The sequence below is a fragment of the Thunnus albacares genome, chromosome 21, assembly GCF_914725855.1.
Source record: "Thunnus albacares chromosome 21, fThuAlb1.1, whole genome shotgun sequence".
Taxonomy (NCBI): Eukaryota; Metazoa; Chordata; class Actinopteri; order Scombriformes; family Scombridae; genus Thunnus; species Thunnus albacares.
In genome coordinates this window covers 436,960-457,500 of record NC_058126.1, presented here as the reverse complement: position 1 = coordinate 457,500, position 20,541 = coordinate 436,960, and the positions used below count along the sequence as shown (strand labels likewise).

General features: G+C 43.4%; 1 protein-coding gene across 18 annotated transcripts in view; it reads right to left on the bottom strand.

Moving 5' to 3' along the window:
* LOC122972227 (receptor-type tyrosine-protein phosphatase mu-like) overlaps window positions 1-20,541 on the bottom strand; it is a 158,463-nt gene that overhangs the window by 120,646 nt on the left and 17,276 nt on the right. For 14 of the 18 annotated variants that reach the window (XM_044339160.1, XM_044339162.1, XM_044339164.1 and 11 more), the window contains exon 2: window positions 2,366-2,488. In XM_044339160.1, the coding sequence (XP_044195095.1) occupies window positions 2,366-2,488 (123 nt within the window). The remainder of the gene's footprint in view (window positions 1-2,365; window positions 2,489-20,541) is intronic. The other 4 variants (XM_044339161.1, XM_044339178.1, XM_044339175.1 and 1 more) reach the window with 1 other exon arrangement.

The following is a 20,541-nucleotide window of genomic DNA, read 5'->3' as shown; positions in this document are numbered from 1 at the left end:
TGTTACTGCGCACACACACACACACACACTCACACACACACACTCACACTCACACATACACACACACACACACACACACACACTCACACACATACACACACACACACACACACACACACACACACACACACACTCACACACTCACACACACACACACACACACACAGATAGAGTATCAGCAGCTGCCTACAAATCTTAAATTGGAATTGGAGTCCTGCCGTCACACACAACCTGCTCTATCTGTCTCTCTCTCTCCCTGTCTGCGTGGACCTCGCTCGCCCAGCCTCTCTGTGTGGAGGGTTAGTTAGATTTAATGCCCTGCCTCGCCCTGCGCACTGCTCCACATATCAGCCGGGAGGAGATCGAAGCAGAGAGAGAGAGTCCGCTGGGAGAGAAGCTGTTTGCTCTCTGATTGTCTGGATTGGCTGCAATTAGTCACACACACACACACACACACACACACACACACACACACACATACACACACACACACATACACACACACACACACACACACACACACACACACACACACACAAAAAAAAACCTCCTCTTTTGTTGGAAAGAAAGTGACAAACTCTCCTCTCTCCTCCTCCTCCTCCTCTCTCCTCCTTGTCTCTCCTCCTCTCTCCTCCTCCTCTCTCCTGCTCCTCTCCTCCTCCTCTCTCCTCCTCTCTCCTCCTCCTCTCTCCTGCTCCTCCTCTCTCCTCGTCTCTCCTCCTCTCTCCTGCTCCTCTCTCCTGCTCCTCCTCTCTCCTCGTCTCTCCTCCTCTCTCCTGCTCCTCTCTCCTGCTCCTCCTCTCTCCTCGTCTCTCCTCCTCTCTCCTCCTCCTCTCTCCTGCTCCTCCTCTCTCCTCCTCTCTCCTCCTCCTCTCCTCCTCCTCTCTCCTCCTCCTCCTCTCCTGCTCCTCCTCTCTCCTCCTCTGTATAAATCACGTTAAACAGGACAGTAACCTCCTCCTCTCTCCTCCTCTCTCCTCCTCTCTCCTTCTCCTCTCTCCTCCTCTCTCCTTCTCCCTCTCCTCCTCCTCTCTCTTCCTCTCTCCTTCTCCTCTCTCCTCCTCTCTCCTCCTCCTCTCTCCTCCTCTCTCCTTCTCCTCTCTCCTCCTCCTCTCTCTTCCTCTCTCCTCCTCCTCTCCTCCTCTCCTCCTCTGTATAAATCACGTTAAACAGGACAGTAACCTCCTCCTCTCTCCTCCTCTCTCCTCCTCTCTCCTCCTCCTCTCTCCTCCTCTCTCCTCCTCCTCTCTCCTCCTCTCTCCTTCTCCTCTCTCCTCCTCTCTCCTCCTCCTCTCTCCTCCTCTCTCCTTCTCCTCTCTCCTCCTCCTCTCTCTTCCTCTCTCCTCCTCCTCTCCTCCTCCTCTCTCTTCCTCTCTCCTCCTCTCCTCTCCTCCTCTCTCCTCCTCCTCTCTCCTGCTCCTCTCTCCTCCTCTGTATAAATCACGTTAAACAGGACAGTAACCACCTCCTCTCTGTGTGTCCTCGCTCAGCCTGTCTCTCACGTGATTGGCTCAGTGATTTAAGAGCGCTGCATTCTCATTCGTCAGCGGCTTAACCTCCGTGAGCATGTGACAAACGGCGGCTCGCTTCACACACACACACACACACACACACACACACACACACACACACACACACACACACACACACACAGTCTTATCTGTGCAGGTTCATTGTGAACTCTCGCTGTCCGTCCATAACTCAGAGGAGAAACTGTGGCAGGTCAATAGTAGATAACACAAAGGCTGCAGCTTCCTGCTGCCTTCAGGTGCCGCGTGGAACTGAGACGCACCGACACATTCACACTGAGAGCAAAGAGTGTACTATTATTCTGCAATGCTCCCTGAAAACACCACATCATCACGACTAAAGCTCACTGATTAACATCTCGTTTGTTTCATGTGAACACAAACCTAGAAACAACATTTAGCGCAGCGACGGGAACTATTTCTATTTCCTGTTCAGCTTTCTTGTGAGGAACTTTCTGTTGCTTGCCTTTAAAAAATGTATCCAGTTTTAAAGGAGAAAGGCCAAAACTGCACGTCAGTTAACACCACAGAAGTCAGACTCACAGAAAAAGACAAAATAGTTTCAGAGGGAAGCAGTATGAAGATCTTCTGGCTCCAGCTTCAAAGGGCCCAGGTGGGTTCCCTGAGGAACACCTGCAAGAATCCACCATCCTGAGTTTCCTTTCAGGAGCTTCCGACAGACAGACAGACAGACAGACAGACAGACAGACAGACAGACAGACAGACAGACAGGCAGACAGACAGGCAGACAGACAGACAGGCAGACAGACAGACAGACAGACAGACAGACAGACAGACAGACAGACAGACAGACAGACAGACAGACAGACAGGTACCTGTACCTGCAGGGATCCAGGGGTTGCTGGCTGGTCTGTCTTGGGTGTCTCCCTGCTCCCAGTCGAAGTCGTCATCTTTGGACTGGACCAGAGTGCAGTCTGGACCCTGACCAGACAGACAGGCTGAAAGACAGACAGACAGGTGGTCAGTTATTCTGCACGTTTTTTATCTTTTAGAGACAGAGAGGAGAAATCGGTACGTTTCCACTGACATTAGAAACCCGGTTTCTGGTTTACATGATGGTCAGACACTGTCACAGAGGAGCAGTTCAATATAATCAATACAGGTGGGTTCAAAAATCGATTCACATAAGAATTATGTAAGAATTCACAAATAACAAAAATCGATTTTCTAAATGTTAGTTAATAACGTACAGTGCAGCACCGGACGGCACACCAGAGTTATCTTGTAGTTCATTGGTTGGACGTGAAGCATATCGTGAACTTTCTACACCATCACTCAGACTACAGTTAGCAGAGCGGAGCAGCAATCAGCAGTGACAAACGAGACCAACACGCACTGCAACATTAAACAACCTAAACCGACTCTGAGCTGAAGAAAATAACTCTGGACAGTCTGTTTCACCTAATAAAACCATTCACCTAATTAATTACACAGCAGAGCAGAAAGGCTGCTCACTGCTGGAGACATGATGTTACTAACACAGAGGAGCAGAGAGGCTGCTCACTGCTGGTGACATGATGTTAATAACACAGCGGAGCAGAGAGGCTGCTCACTGCTGGTGACATGATGTTAATAACACAGCGGAGCAGAGAGGCTGCTCACTGCTGGAGACATGATGTTAATAACACAGCGGAGCAGAGAGGCTGCTCACTGCTGGAGACATGATGTTAATAACACAGCAGAGCAGAGAGGCTGCTCACTGCTGGAGACATGATGTTAATAACACAGCAGAGCAGAGAGGCTGCTCACTGCTGGAGACATGATGTTAATAACACAGCGGAGCAGAGAGGCTGCTCACTGCTGGTGACATGATGTTAATAACACAGCGGAGCAGAGAGGCTGCTCACTGCTGGAGATATGATGTTAATAACACAGCGGAGCAGAGAGGCTGCTCACTGCTGGAGACATGATGTTAATAACACAGCGGAGCAGAGAGGCTGCTCACTGCTGGAGACATGATGTTAATAACACAGCAGAGCAGAGAGGCTGCTCACTGCTGGTGACATGATGTTAATAACACAGCGGAGCAGAGAGGCTGCTCACTGCTGGAGACATGATGTTAATAACACAGCGGAGCAGAGAGGCTGCTCACTGCTGGTGACATGATGTTAATAACACAGCAGAGCAGAGAGGCTGCTCACTGCTGGTGACATGACGTTAATAACACAGTGGAGCAGAGAGGCTGCTCACTGCTGGAGACATGATGTTAATAACACAGCAGAGCAGAGAGGCTGCTCACTGCTGGAGACATGATGTTAATAACACAGCGGAGCAGAGAGGCTGCTCACTGCTGGAGACATGATGTTAATAACACAGCAGAGCAGTCCGCCTCCTCTTACTACACAGCAAACACACCAACCTCTGTTTTCACAAGACATTTAACCAGTGATGTTGGTCAGTATATGACATTTAGTTTCATTTAGTTGTTGTCATACAGGCTGAAGACTGTAAGATGCTTCCAAATTAATGCAGTTAAGTTTTTAAAATTAAAAATCTGTGAACTCTCAGCTGACAGTGACATTCATCAGGATCATTTGCTGTATCTTACTGCCAGTCATGTGAAGGGTTTGGCACACAGTTAACTGGAGCAGGAGACTAAAAATACTGATCCTTCTCTATTCATTTAATCCAGAATTGATTCTAAATCAAACTGAATCGAATCATGAGATTGCCAAAGATTCCCTCTCCTGATTATTGATCATTTCTATTTATTTATAAATGTGGTTATTTATAAACATAATTGTTAAATTCACTCGGAAAAGATTTTGAGCATTTTGATTTTGAAGATGATCAGTTTGAACAGAACAGAGAGAGCCGCTTCTAACATATAATGTTCTTCAGAGTGAGACAGTTCCAGTTCATTACCATTTCCCAGCATCCTCCCTGCTGGTTACACACACACACACACACACACATACACACATACACACACACAGATAATAGATGTAAACCCTCCTCCTTCCTCTGTGACTCAAAGACGTCTAAATCCCTCCATTCATACCCTCACACACACTGATTCTGTGTGTGTGTAAATATATGTTGTGACATCGGGGGCTTTGACGCCTCGTCAGCCTCTTCAGTGTAATGACTGTGTGTGTGTGTGTGTGTGTGTGTGTGTGTGTGTGTGTGTGTGTAGCTGTCATTTGAAAGCGTTGACATTAAATAGCTGGAAGGCTCATTTTCTTTCTTTGTAACAGAAGGCACATTAAACACACACACACTCGTCCCGCAGGGCAGCGTTAGCTCATCAACAGATACGAGACACAATCTGTTTAATCTGCTTCTATGAATTTGCATCTATATAACAAACTGAACACACACACACACACACACACACACACACACACACACGCACACACACACACGCACACACACACACACACACACACACACACACACACACGCACACACACACACACGGTCAGCTCTCTCTCTCTCTCAGGGGAAAAAACAGAAAAGCAATTTCAGCCTCTTGATCGCCCAACACTGAACTGTAGAGAGAGCTGTGTGTGTGTGTGTGTGTGTGCGTGTGTGTGTGTGTGTGTGTGTGTGTGTGTGTGTGTGTGTGATATAGGCCGTTATGTTTCTAACACACGTTAACATTCTTCTATTAACCTGAATGCTGAATCAAAGTTACTGCTGCTGTACTTTCACTATCGCTGATACTGTGTGTGTGAAATGTTTGGTCTCGATGGAATATTACATTAACGAGATGGCGGTTAATTAGTGGTATGCTGGTGTTTTATTAATGACCACGTGGTGGCGCTGTTGGTGCCTTCTAGCTGGTGTCTTCACCATAGCAACGGTCGCTGAGGCTCATGGGTAGGCTAATGTAGTCGCGTCCGTTATTTGGTATTCTGGATTTTCGTTGGGAAACAACGGGACGGGTTTGATCGGTTTTTCATTATTTTATTCTGACACCAAAAAACGTTTTTTTTTTTTTGTTTTTTGTTTTGAAACAAATAACAGATTATCCGATGATACCCGGATCCGTTATGACCTGTTAACAGCATCAGGCCACGCCTCCAAACATTTAGTAACCAATTACAGACAAACAGCAGTGATACCAAAAACAAACTCATGAGATGCGTTCAGGATCCTCTAAATACAGTCAGGAAAACGGTAAACATGTAATAACTGACCACACGGTGGCGCTGCTGTGAAGCATTTCCATCACGTATGAACGCTGCAGCTCTCTCAGTTATTGACATATCAACAACTTTCATTATACATTTTAATATCTTAAAGAGCTGAACATGTAGATGTCTGAATGGTTTCTGTTGGTCAGTATGGAGGAGAAGTTAGTGACTGAAAAACACACAGAAGAAGAAGAAGAATATGAAGGCTTGTCAGCGTTCACACTAATAATTTAATAAATTCTATAAGTGTTGTTATTGATATTGATACTACAGCTGCTCCTCTATTGTTACTGCTGCATGTTTGCAGAGAGCTTGTTTCAGAGGGACCAGATTGTTGTTGGGGCGTTCTTCGCCTCGACTCGCCTCGACAGGAAATGAGAGAAAAACACACACACACACCTCCAGGGACCTGTCACACACACACACACACACACACACACACACACACACACATTTCCAGCATGTCATTCCGTCACATACCATACACTCTGTCTGCATGTGTGTGTTGGCAGAGCGATGACAGGGAACAGAAAACACACCCTGAGGACACACACACACACACATCTACCCTGCCTGTGCATGTGTGTGTGTAGCAGCAGTAATTAATCATAATGTGCAGCTATTGATCGTCTGCCCTCTTTATTCTCCAGTCGCCTGATCAATAAATACAAGTCCTTTCCTCTCCTCTCCTAAAAGTTGTAGCAGTGGCAGCAGAGTTAACTCTTTACAGCCAGAACGTTACGTCAGTCTGAAGTTAGAAGACATGTTAAAGTCTAGCAGAGTACATTTACTCAACTACTGTATTTAACTACAGTTTGAGGTACTTGTACTTTACTTGAGTATTTCCATGTGATGCTACTTTCTACATGTCAGAGGGAAATATTGTACTTTCTACTCCACTACATTTATTTGACAGCTTTAGTTACTTTTCAGATGAAGATTTGACACAATGGATAATATAACAAGCTTTTAAAATACAACACATTGTTAAAGATGAAACCAGTGGTTTCCAACCTTTTTGTCTTTTGACGTCTTACAAAAAGCAGTGTGTAGTCGGGGTCACATTTCACATGTCTATGAGTTGTTAACAGCTCCACCAAATAGTGATTTTTCCCTCTAAACTTCTCACATGCTTTCATTTCAATAAATGTTCAAATGATCCAATATTTCAGCAAAAATCAAAGATTAGAGAAAAAGTCCAAAAACTGAAAACAGATTTGTGTATCAGAACTTTGTTTTTTCTTCTTTCCTCTCCCATTAATCATCTCACCACCCCTCAGATTTATCTGCTGACCCTTTGGAGGGGCCCGACCCCTAGGTTGGGAACCACTGGACTAAACTAGCTAACTGTATATAAAGTAGTGTAAACTAGCTCCACCTCCAGCAGCTACAACAGTAACATGCTGCTCTAACACTGGTTTATACTGGTACTTTTACTGCAGTACTTCTTCCACCACTGACTGTGAGCCAATAGGAAGAGAGTAAGACGTGAGGTCACTTCCTGTTCTACCTCAACAGTATAACAGTTATAGTTAATTTAACTATTCTTCACTCAGAATGAGAAGTTAGCAGAATAGTTTAGATGTCTTCAGTTGGTTCAAAAATGTAGAAAATAGTAAAAATAAAGAAAAACACTTTGAATGAGCAGGTAATGTACACACACACACACATATATATACATATATATATATATATATATAAATGTGTGAGCAATTCTGTACTCGTCAGTGTTTCTCTCTCATGTCCTGTAAGCTAAAACTTTTTGTGCATCTAAAAGTGTGTCAGCCAATCACAGTGCAGAGTCACAGAGACAGCAGCTGTTTGACATGTGCTCCAGATAGTAACATGCTACACGCAGCTCGTATGTTCTGTGTGTAATGTGATGTTGGACACACACACACACACACACACATACACACACACACACACACACACACACATACACACACACACTTGTCCACCAAGAGGAAATGAGCGTCAGGATGAAATGTCACACACACACACACATTCATCACTCCCCATGTATGTCGGGGTGTTGCTGTTGCCGTGGTTACCGTGACCCCACTGAAACCCAAACTGTACGTGTGTGTAATGTTAAAGTGTTTACATTTGCCGACGTGAAATTTGAACACGGGTCATGACCTCTGACCTTTGCGTGCTCAGAGGGAGAGCGCGTGTTACCATGGGGATGGGCAACCCCCCCCCCACGCAGAGGTGGATGAGTGTGAAAGAGGCTAGATAAAATAATGTGTGTGTTTCAATTATTTTCACACTTTTATTAGTTATATATTATAAGAATCTGAACCTCATAAAAAAGGAAGTCGATGGTGAAAAACCTTATTACACATAAAAATAACATGAAGACAAAAAATAGACAACAAAAGACTTACATAAGAATATATAAGAACAAATATGAGAGGATGAAGAAACTAGTGGAAATACAGCATATTAAACCACATGAAGAAGATCAAACTACTAGAATCTTGTTAGAGCAGAAACAAGATGAAGAAGAATCGAGAAAAATAATTTAGACGATGAAGAAATTAAAACTAGATGAAGAAAATGCATAAAGTAGATGAGGATGAATCTAGAAAAAGAAACAAACTAGATAAAGAAGAAAACAAAGAATCTCAATGAAAAAGAAAAAGAAGAATCACAATAAATAATCTAGAAAAAAATAAATATTGTATAAAAAACAATGTAAAATGAGTTCATAAATTGGATAAATACGTTAAATAACAAAACCAGAAAAAGAAGACAACAGATGAAGAATGAGTCCCTCTCTAGATCTGACATGTTCATTCATAACAGCTGCACGATGAAAACATGAATCTCCAGCTTTATAACTGAAGACGTGAAATACATCACTGTGCTGCAGAGCAACGCTCATTCATCAAGACTTCAACAGATACATGAGTTGGAAAATCCATCCCTACTCCTCCTCCTCTTCCTCCTCCTCTTCCTCCTGATCACAGCATCTTTAACTGGCAGCTGTTCTCTCAGATATCAGCAGCATCAGTGTGTCTTTCTGTGAACGTCCGTCTGTCTGAACGACAGAAAGCGTCACTGAAACAGCTTGAAGTGTATTTCATGTCTGAAAGGAGCTGAAATAGTTGAAGAAGGAACTGAAGGAAACTAAAGGAAACTGGAGGAAACTGGAGGAAACTAAAGGAAACTGAAGGAAACTGGAGGAAACTAAAGGAAACTGGAGGAAACTGGAGGAAACTAAAGGAAACTGGAGGAAACTGGAGGAAACTGGAGGAAACTGGAGGAAACTAAAGGAAACTAAAGGAAACTGGAGGAAACTGGAGGAAACTAAAGGAAACTAAAGGAAACTGGAGGAAACTGGAGGAAACTGGAGGAAACTGGAGGAAACTGGAGGAAACTGGAGGAAACTAAAGGAAACTGGAGGAAACTGGAGGAAACTGGAGGAAACTGGAGGAAACTGGAGGAAACTAAAGGAAACTGGAGGAAACTAAAGGAAACTAAAGGAAACTGGAGGAAACTGGAGGAAACTGGAGGAAACTAAAGGAAACTGGAGGAAACTGGAGGAAACTGGAGGAAACTAAAGGAAACTGGAGGAAACTGGAGGAAACTGAAGGAAACTGGAGGAAACTGGAGGAAACTAAAGGAAACTGGAGGAAACTGGAGGAAACTAAAGGAAACTGGAGGAAACTGGAGGAAACTGGAGGAAACTGGAGGAAACTGGAGGAAACTGAAGGAAACTGGAGGAAACTGGAGGAAACTAAAGGAAACTGGAGGAAACTGGAGGAAACTGAAGGAAACTGAAGGAAACTAAAGGAAACTGGAGGAAACTGGAGGAAACTAAAGGAAACTGGAGGAAACTGGAGGAAACTGGAGGAAACTGGAGGAAACTGGAGGAAACTGGAGGAAACTAAAGGAAACTAAAGGAAACTGGAGGAAACTGGAGGAAACTAAAGGAAACTGGAGGAAACTGGAGGAAACTAAAGGAAACTGGAGGAAACTGGAGGAAACTGGAGGAAACTGGAGGAAACTGAAGGAAACTGGAGGAAACTGGAGGAAACTAAAGGAAACTGGAGGAAACTAAAGGAAACTGGAGGAAACTAAAGGAAACTGGAGGAAACTGGAGGAAACTGGAGGAAACTGGAGGAAACTGGAGGAAACTAAAGGAAACTGGAGGAAACTGGAGGAAACTGGAGGAAACTAAAGGAAACTAAAGGAAACTGGAGGAAACTGGAGGAAACTAAAGGAAACTGGAGGAAACTGGAGGAAACTGGAGGAAACTGGAGGAAACTGGAGGAAACTAAAGGAAACTGGAGGAAACTGGAGGAAACTAAAGGAAACTGGAGGAAACTGGAGGAAACTGGAGGAAACTGGAGGAAACTGAAGGAAACTGAAGGAAACTGGAGGAAACTAAAGGAAACTGGAGGAAACTAAAGGAAACTGGAGGAAACTGGAGGAAACTGGAGGAAACTGGAGGAAACTAAAGGAAACTGGAGGAAACTGGAGGAAACTGGAGGAAACTGGAGGAAACTAAAGGAAACTGGAGGAAACTGGAGGAAACTGGAGGAAACTGGAGGAAACTGGAGGAAACTGGAGGAAACTAAAGGAAACTAAAGGAAACTGGAGGAAACTGGAGGAAACTAAAGGAAACTAAAGGAAACTGGAGGAAACTGGAGGAAACTGGAGGAAACTGGAGGAAACTAAAGGAAACTAAAGGAAACTAAAGGAAACTGGAGGAAACTAAAGGAAACTGGAGGAAACTGGAGGAAACTGGAGGAAACTGAAGGAAACTGGAGGAAACTGAAGGAAACTGGAGGAAACTGGAGGAAACTGGAGGAAACTGAAGGAAACTGGAGGAAACTGGAGGAAACTAAAGGAAACTGGAGGAAACTAAAGGAAACTGGAGGAAACTAAAGGAAACTGGAGGAAACTGAAGGAAACTGGAGGAAACTGGAGGAAACTAAAGGAAACTGGAGGAAACTAAAGGAAACTGGAGGAAACTAAAGGAAACTGGAGGAAACTAAAGGAAACTGGAGGAAACTGAAGGAAAGTGAAGGAAACTGGAGGAAACTGGAGGAAACTGAAGGAAACTAAAGGAAACGAGGAAACTGGAGGAAACTGGAGGAAACTGGAGGAAACTAAAGGAAACTGGAGGAAACTGGAGGAAACTAAAGGAAACTGGAGGAAACTAAAGGAAACTGGAGGAAACTGGAGGAAACTGGAGGAAACTAAAGGAAACTGGAGGTAACTGGAGGAAACTAAAGGAAACTGGAGGAAACTGAAGGAAACTGGAGGAAACTGGAGGAAACTGGAGGAAACTGAAGGAAACTAGAGGAAACTGGAGGAAACTAAAGGAAACTGGAGGACACTGGAGGAAACTAAAGGAAACGAGGAAACTGGAGGAAACTGGAGGAAACTGGAGGAAACTAAAGGAAACTGGAGGAAACTGGAGGAAACTAAAGGAAACTGGAGGAAACTAAAGGAAACTGGAGGAAACTGGAGGAAACTGGAGGAAACTAAAGGAAACTGGAGGTAACTGGAGGAAACTAAAGGAAACTGGAGGAAACTGAAGGAAACTGGAGGAAACTGGAGGAAACTGGAGGAAACTGAAGGAAACTGGAGGAAACTGAAGGAAACTGGAGGAAACTGGAGAAAGTGAAAGTGAAGTTTTGTATCTGGCTCAGACTCTGGCTGCGTCCCCGCGGTAGTGAAATCTTCTCCATTAGAGTCCATCCGCAGTCCGTAGAGATCTGATAACATTTAGCTTATCTGCTGGTGGGCCGGATTAGACCTCTGCTGCTGCCAATCCCTATTCCACTGTAATCTATTAACAGCCGGCCAATCACGTCTCTCGCTGCTGTCAGTCAGCTGGCAGAGCGCCTGGGTGGAGCTGCACTCCTCTTCTTTTTCAAACTCTTCCTCCCTTTTCAACTCTCTTTCTTCCTCCCTCTCTCTCAAGCATGTAAGGCTGAATGAAACCATCTGGTCCTGATTAGGAAAATGACTCCTCTCTCTCTCTTTCTGTGGTTTTCTCAGTAATACTCGTTCTGCCTTCTCGTCTCTCTCACACAGAGTCTTGTTGTTCAGTATTACCCAACGCAGAGCGACCAGGAGAATGTTAACTACGCCGCTCAGACAGAGGAGGACACATGTAGCTGCACTGATCACAGGTTCACTGACCGGCCACGTCCCGTTTCACACCAGTGTGTGACTGACAGCAAACTGGAAACCAGCACAAGAAATCAAGATAAAGAATGTAGACGGAGGAAAAACTGAACTGAAAAGATGATTAACAAAAAACTAAACCTGAAAGAATCTTGTTAGAAAAGAAACAAACAGTTTAGACGAAGAGGAAATTAGATCTCTAAGAAATCCAGACAGAAATAATCTGGATCTGATAAAGAATCTAGACGACAAAGAAACTCAATGAAACAGAAACTACAGGAAAGAAAAACCACATGAACGAAGCAGACAACAATAAACAATAACAACAATAAAGAACAATAAACAATAACAACAATAAAGACACAAGGAGCGACAAACATCGCTTCATGTTTTTACACATGAATGAATGAATGAATGAATGAATGAATGATGAAGTTATTATCACCGCTGAAACTATCTGCTGTATTTTATTAATCTTAATCCTAATTTTTTATTTCACATCACTTCTTATTTTCAAAACGTTCTCTTGTGGTTTTTGACTAAACTTCCATTAAAACGTTTTTATGTATTTCACTCTTTTATTTCTGAGTCTATGATTGTTTATGTATTTTTATGTTGTGTTGACATTACATGAGTATAATGAAACATCAGTCTGCTGAGAACAAAAGCAGTAATGTGTTGATAATATAATATAAACGTATTAATAGTACAATATATAATATAATATATACGTATTAATAGTACAATATATAATATAATATATACGTATTAATAATACAATATATAATATAATATATACGTATTAATAATACAATATATAATATAATATAATAATATGTTGACTGTTATTATTATATTATTTCTATTCTGCGGCTGTTTTACTACCAGCAGAAGTGAGAGATACTGCAAACTGTTGTTCAGGGCAGAGGTCAAAGGTCAGACATGAGCCTCAACACACACACACACACACACACACACACTCACACACACACACACACACAGAAAATCAATCTGTAGCTATTTTGATGATCGATCGTAATGATCATGAAAGATAAAATGAAAAAAACAAAGCGGACTTTTCCTTTACTGGAGGAGCACACACACCTTAAAACCCAGTGTGTGTGTGTGTGTGTGTGTGTGTGTGTGTGTGTGTGTGTGTGTGTGTGAGAGTGTGTGTGAGGGAGATTAACTTAATCCAGATTTTGATCTTCAAAATGAAACTTAAACCTGGAGAAAGAGGGAGGAAGAGAAGAGAGAGTTGTGCGTCAAACTTCTTTAGGAAGCAGCTCTCTCCTTCCTCTCTTTGTCTATCCATCACACACACACACACACACACACACACTCCCACACACACACACACACACTCCCACACACACACACACACACACACACACACACACACACACACACACACACAGCCTCCCCAACACATTCACCAATTAGCAGTGTGCAACCAGGCCTGTCTAACGTGTGCGTTATTATCTGGTGTCAGACACCAGCGGCTCTCAGTGTGTGTGTGTGTGTGTGTGTGTGTGTGTGTGTGTGTGTGTGTGTGTGTGTGTGTGTGTGTGTGTGTGTGTGTGTGTGTGTGTGTGTGTGTCTTTAGCACTGATTAGCCTCACAGTTAGCCGTTAGCATGTGGTGATGCTAACAGCCTGCAAACCTGCGCCTGAAGAGATGATTGGACAAGATAGGACAGGCAGCTCCCAGCAGTGTGTGTGTGTGTGTGTGTGTGTGTGTGTGTGTGTGTGTGTGTGTGTGTGATTGGAAGTGACAGTGGACTCACACACACCCTGACAGACAGCAGTGGCCTGTGGTGGCATTTAGCTGGTGACACACACACACACACGGTGACAGTGAGGGTGAGACAAGATGGCAGCACGAAAACAACAGATTGTGTTTGTGTGACGGACAGATGATATTCAGACAGACAGGAAGGAAGAACATGTAGAAGGAGGTAAAGAAAGAAACCAGGACAAAGAGGAGGAGAGAAGAAGAAATCTAAACCAGATAGAAAATGAAAGAAGAAGTGCAGGAGTATAAAGGTGGACAAAGGAAATAAATCATCTATCTTGTAGATTTACATTCACTCTGAACGTCAACAACAACAAGCCTGGATAAACAAAGCGAGAACACGTACTAGAGAGCAGAGAGGAAAAGGTGAACTGGCCCTTTAAACGGACCTGTACAACAGAGAGCAGCAGGTGAATCTGAGCAACTATTTCAGGTCTCGTCTGTCCAATCAGGGAGCAGATAACTGACGATACGACACCGATACTCTGAGATCCTGCTGAACATTCATTACTGTTAGACTATGATCAATCATAATCTCTGATTGATCATTGATCGATGATCTCGTCTGTAAACGTGCACATCACCGTCTCAGTTCACAGACACACTCATCATTACCTCACTATTTGACCACATTTAATATGAACATCAGACATTGTGACTTTATGTATATATGATGAAAAGCATGAACAGGTTCCCTTTAAGGACCAGAACTATGTGGAGCTCAGCTGTAAATGTTGGAGTTGAAGCCCAGAATGATCGTCTCTAACGACACCACTGCTTCTGCAGACGTGAGTGAACTGAGAGATGCGAGCGTGAAGCTCAGAGAATACAGAGCAGAGCAAACAGCGTCGACACGAGGACGCAGCAGCTTCACATCCACTGCAGTCTGCAGCCGCTTCACTACAAATATCCAACGCAAACATGTTGTTTCTCTCAGCTTTGGGAGGAATCTGATGTCTTGTCAGTTACATTTAGTCAGACAGGCGGAGGACCCTAACCACAACCCCCCGCATGACTCAGGAGGAAAGAACGTGTAGACGAGGAAAAGTTATCACTACAGTAGAAACAAAGAAGCCTGGTGAGACGACAGGAAGTAGAGAGGAAACAACGAGGTAGAGAAGGAAACAAAGAAAGGAGGTAGAGAAGGAGAAGAGGAGGTAGAGAAGGAAACAAAGAAAGGAGGTAGACAAGGAAAGGAGGAGGTAGAGAAGGAGAGGAGGAGGTAGAGAAGGAGAAGAGGAGGTAGAGAAGGAGAAGAGGAGGTAGAGAAGGAAAGGAGGAGGTAGAGAAGGAGAAGAGGAGGTAGAGAAGGAGAGGAGGAGGTAGAGAAGGAGAAGAGGAGGTAGAGAAGGAGAAGAGGAGGTAGAGAAGGAGAAGAGGAGGTAGAGAAGGAAAGGAGGAGGTAGAGAAGGAGAAGAGGAGGTAGAGAAGGAGACATATTCCCCACATTAACATGACCTCAGTGCATTGATGTCTATAAAAAGAAACTCTGATTAGAGACAAAGTTCAACAGAGTGACTACACCCAACACACACACACACACACACACACACACACCCAACACACACACACACCCAACACACACACACACACACACACACACACACACACACACACACACACCCAACACACACACACACACACACACCCAACACACACACACACACACACACACACTCCTCTACTTTCAAGGGCATTTATTTGTGTGTCTGTGAAGGTATGTGCACTGTATATATTTTTACTGTGTGTACATGTGTGTGTGTATTTCATTGTGTGTGTGTGTGTGTGTGTGTTAGTGTGTGTGTGTTAGTGTGTGTTAGTGTGTGTGTGTGTGTGTTAGTGTGTGTGTGTGTGTGTAAACTGTGATCTCCAGTAGGAACAGTAACTGGGCGCTAACAGCATTAGCGTTAGCACAGTGAGCTAACTCGCCCCAGGCCAAACATGAATAATGCAGCAGTCAGCCCAGTGCCTCTGGGTGTGTGTGTGTGTGTGTGTTAGTGTGTGTGTTAGTGTGTGTGTGTGTGTGTGTGTGTGTGTGTGTGTGTTGTTGTGCTATCACTGTTATCTGGCTACACTTCAGGCTGTCTATATGACGGTATTAGAATAATATGCTAATTACTAATAATTACCCTGTAACATACACACATACAGATTATCTGCCTCTACTTCTCCGCCCCCCTCCTCCCCCCTCCACCCCCCTGCTCCCCCTCCGCCCCCCTCCTCCACCTCCTCCCCCTCGGGGCTGTAACTCCTCCTGGCAAGGACGAGGAGGAGGAGGAGGAAGAGGAGGAAACCTGCAGGACACAACACGTCTGCAGCGACATTTCAGCTGAAAACACCGCAGACGGACCCCCCCCCCCAACCCCCTCCCCTCTAAAGTATTGTTCTCATGAGCTAATGGGAACGTCAGGAGAACATTCCTGCAACTGAAGTCACTATCTGGGCCGAATCACCGCACACACAACATCTCAGAGTCTGAGCAGTCGGACTCGTTGATGAAGCAGAACAAACAAAGAAAAGCAGCAGTTTGTTACTGATCATAAACATTTACTGTATCAATACTGCAGATTAATCACATGTTTATATTTAAGACATCATCACACACACACTTCACATCTGCTGTCAGTTAATGAATGACTGTTGTTTTAATTACAGACGCATCAATATGGAATTTCAGGATCGATAAGCAAGAATATTATTAATATTAATACAAATGCAAAAATGTAAACAACAATCGATATATATTGTTAGATTACACTCATCATCCCATCAGTGATATTTATTGATTTTCCTGCAAATTACTCTGAAAACTTCCAGGAAATAAGAATAAAATGAAAGGAGCTTGAAAATTGAAAGATATTGTAGTTATTCATATTTTAGTTATTCACAGCTTCTCCTGTGGCGTCCCGCAGGGTTCGGTTCTAGGTCCTCCACTTTTTCTTATATAACCTGCATTAACGTTTCTACCAGGCGGTTCCAGGAGTCCTTAACAAAGCTCTACGGGTTCTTGAGGAATCTTTGGGAGGTTCAGAGCTCCTCGGATGGCTGGACAAGTGCTTTAGAAGCTTTCTGAGTCATTATAGAGAAATGGAGGTCCAATCCAGATTCTGGTCCTGATACCAAACCACATCAGAGACCCTCTTCTCCAGTGGCGTCCCACAGGGTTCTGCTTTAGGTCCTCTCCTTTTTTATATGACCTAATGAATCACTTCCTTTCATTAATACTAGCACACAGTTTTATTTCTAACGTATTATATCTGTTTTATTATTGTTGTTGTTTTTATTGTTTTTATCTGATGTGACTGTTGGGATTTAATATAATGTTGCATTATTTCTAACTCTCTGATGTTATTTCCAGAAATGTTTTAATCCTGATTCAACTTTTATATCTTTGTTTTAAAAAGTGCTGCGTAGATAAAGTTTATTATTATTTGTTAATAAAATTACGAAACTGTAGCTGTTGCCACGGTTACCACTGTCATACTGAGACATATAGAGTTACCGCTATATTCATACAGGACACATATATGAAGACTGTTACGCAGGCAAATATGGAAATGAGGGTGAATCTTAATTAAAAATGGAAATAATCCCGAGTCAACAGATGGGCGTCTTGCAGGGTTTATAAGAATAAAGAGAGATTAGGACATATCATAAACCCAGAAACACGTCAGATTAGACTCTGTTCCAGATAAGAAGCCAAGCAATCAAAAGAAAGAACTCTGGTTCTTAATCTGTCCTCCTTTTTATTTCTTTGAGTCCTTTTCTCTCTCTGCTTCTGTTTAAGATTAAACAAGATGGTCGACCTGCTGCACAGACCAAACTGAACCAGTCTGAACCGTGAAGGGTCCGTACTGTTCTGCCAACAGAGTCGGTCTATTGCCAACTACTCCCAAAGCTAGCTAAGCTCTATATGCCGGATGGACCCATAGGAACGTAATATACAACTTCAAAACTGTTACACGTCACTGTTAAATAATGTTTTATGACGTGACGACGCTGTGGTTAAACCTTCGTCATCATGGCAACAGTGAACCCCACAACGTTACGGTTTCCAAAAAACTGTCCAAACTCGAGGTTGTTAGCAGGAAGCGAACTATCTAACTATCGAGCCTCCACATAATGAGGCAAAATCATCTCATCAAGTCACTTTACGTATATCGATGTCATCTGAACTGCGACACTTCCCCAGGTCATAATTACTACGGCCACTAGATGGTGTCAACGTAACTGTTTGATCTATACTGTCGTTTTTCTTGGTTCTGGTTCTGCAGGACTACTTTACTTCTACCTGTCAAACCAGAGTTACACGATGCTTCACAGAGAAAGATCAAACACAATAAAAACAATGATATGAAAATATCGGAGTAATAAATTGTTTAAAAACGGTCTGGACTGTGTGTGGTTTTCATTACATGTGGTTGTCAGACCAGATGTTCTTTCAGGGGTCTTGGTGCAGAATAAAGAGTTGAAAGATCAGAAATATACAAGACAGCCAACTTTAATAATCAATATAATCTTAGAACATTTAGTTTAGTAAACAAACAAATGTAGTAAAAATGAGAAAACCAGGTACGTCACACTAGAACTGCAACAATTAGTCGATTTGTCAGTTGGACGCCAACTATTTTAATAACTGATTAAACATTTTGAGTCGTTTTTTAAGAAAAAAAGTCCAAATTGATTCCAGCTTGTTAAATGTGAATATTTTCTGGTTTCTTTCGTCTCTGTGACAGTAAACTGAAGATCTTTGAGTTGTGGACAAAACGAGACATTTGAGGACGATAAAACAATGATCCATATTTTCTGACATTTTATGGACCAAACAACGAATCGATTAATAAAATAATCAACAGATTAACTGATAATCAAAATAATTGTTAGTTGCTGCTCTAAATCATGATTAAATGTTCTTTAACTCTTCAACACCCTGCAGACGTGCAGTATTTCTTTGCTTTTGATCGTATTCTCTGACTTGTAATACAGCTGGATTATTTTTACAAGAAGTGAAATCACCACGACAACAGAACAGACGAGCGTCTGACGTGTCGACACACATGTTACATGTTCACATCGATCTATCGAGCATCCTGCAGACAAAACGATGATGTTCTGAAAGAAGAGTGAAGAGTAAAAAAACAGGATAATACGAAGAACAGAGGAAACGAAGACGAGAGAGTAAAACACGAGATGAAGCAGTAAAAGAGACATTTAGAGGACTTTCCCTGTCCTGCTGAATCATCATAAACATGTGTGAGTGTGTGTGTGTGTGTGTGAGTGTGTGTGAGTGTGAGTGTGAGTGTGAGTGACTGTGAGTGTGTGTGTGTGTTTGTGTGAGTGTGTGTGTGTGAGTGTGTGTGAGTGTGTGAGTGTGAGTGAGTGTGTGAGTGACTGTGAGTGTGTGTGTGTGTTTGTGTGAGTGTGTGTGTGTGAGTGTGTGTGAGTGTGTGAGTGTGAGTGTGAGTGAGTGTGTGAGTGACTGTGAGTGTGTGTGTGTGTGAGTGTGTGTGTGAGTGTGTGAGTGTGTGTGAGTGTGTGAGTGTGAGTGAGTGTGTGAGTGTGAGTGAGTGTGTGAGTGACTGTGAGTGTGTGTGTGTGTTTGTGTGAGTATGTGAGTGTGTGTGTGTGTTTGTGTGAGTGTGTGTGTGAGTGTGTGAGTGTGAGTGTGTGTGAGTGTGTGAGTGTGAGTGAGTGTGTGAGTGTGTGTGAGTGTGTGAGTGACTGTGAGTGTGTGTGTGTGTGTGAGTGTGTGTGTGAGTGTGTGTGTGTGTGTTTGTGTGAGTGTGTGTGTGAGTGTGTGAGTGTGTGTTTGTGTGAGTGTGTGAGTGTGAGTGAGTGTGTGAGTGTGTGAGTGTGTGTGAGTGTGTGTGTGTGTGTGTTTGTGTGAGTGTGTGTGTGAGTGTGTGAGTGTGTGAGTGTGAGTGAGTGTGTGAGTGTGTGAGTGTGTGAGTGTGTGTGAGTGTGTGAGTGACTGTGAGTGTGTGTGTGTGTGTGAGTGTGTGAGTGTGTGTGAGTGTGTGAGTGACTGTGAGTGTGTGTGTGTGTGTGAGTGTGTGTGTGAGTGTGAGTGACTGTGAGTGTGTGTGTGAGTGTGAGTGAGTGTGTGTGTGAGTGTGTGAGTGTGTGTTTGTGTGTGTGTGTGTGAGTGTGTGAGTGTGAGTGAGTGTGTGAGTGTGAGTGAGTGTGCAGTGTGTGTGTGTGAGTGTGTGTGTGTGAGTGTGTGTGTGAGTGTGTGTGAGTGTGAGTGTGTGTGAGTTTGTGTGTGAGTGTGTGTGAGTGTGTGAGTGTGTGTGAGTGTGAGTGTGTGTGTGTGTGTGTTTGTGTGTGAGTGTGAGTGTGTGTGTTTGTGTGTGAGTGTGAGTGTGTGAGTGTGTGTGCGTGTGTGAGTGTGAGTGTGAGTGTGAGTGTGTGAGTGTGTGAGTGTGTGTTTGTGAGTGTGTGAATGAGTGTGTGTGTGTATGTGTGTGTGTGTGTGTGTGTGTGTTTGTGTGTGAGTGAGTGTGTGAGTGTGAGTGTGAGTGTGCAGTGTGTGTGAGTGTGTGTGTGTGAGTGTGAGTGTGTGTGTGCAGTGTGTGAATGAGTGTGTGTGTGTGTGTAGTGTGTGCGTGTGAGTGTGTGTGTGAGTGTGTGAATGTGTGTGAGTGTGAGTGTGTGTGTGCAGTGTGTGAATGAGTGTGTGTGTGTGTGTAGTGTGTGCGTGTGAGTGTGTGTGTGAGTGTGTGAATGTGTGTGTGTGTGTGTGTGTGAGTGTGTGTGTGAGTGTGTGAATGTGTGTGTGTGTGTGTGTGTGTGTGTGTGTGTGTGTGTGTGTGTGTGTGTGATATATGTAATATGATGTGAGTTTAGCTCAGTATCACAACTTACTGATAATAAACACACACCAGAACATTCCCGAACAAATCACCACA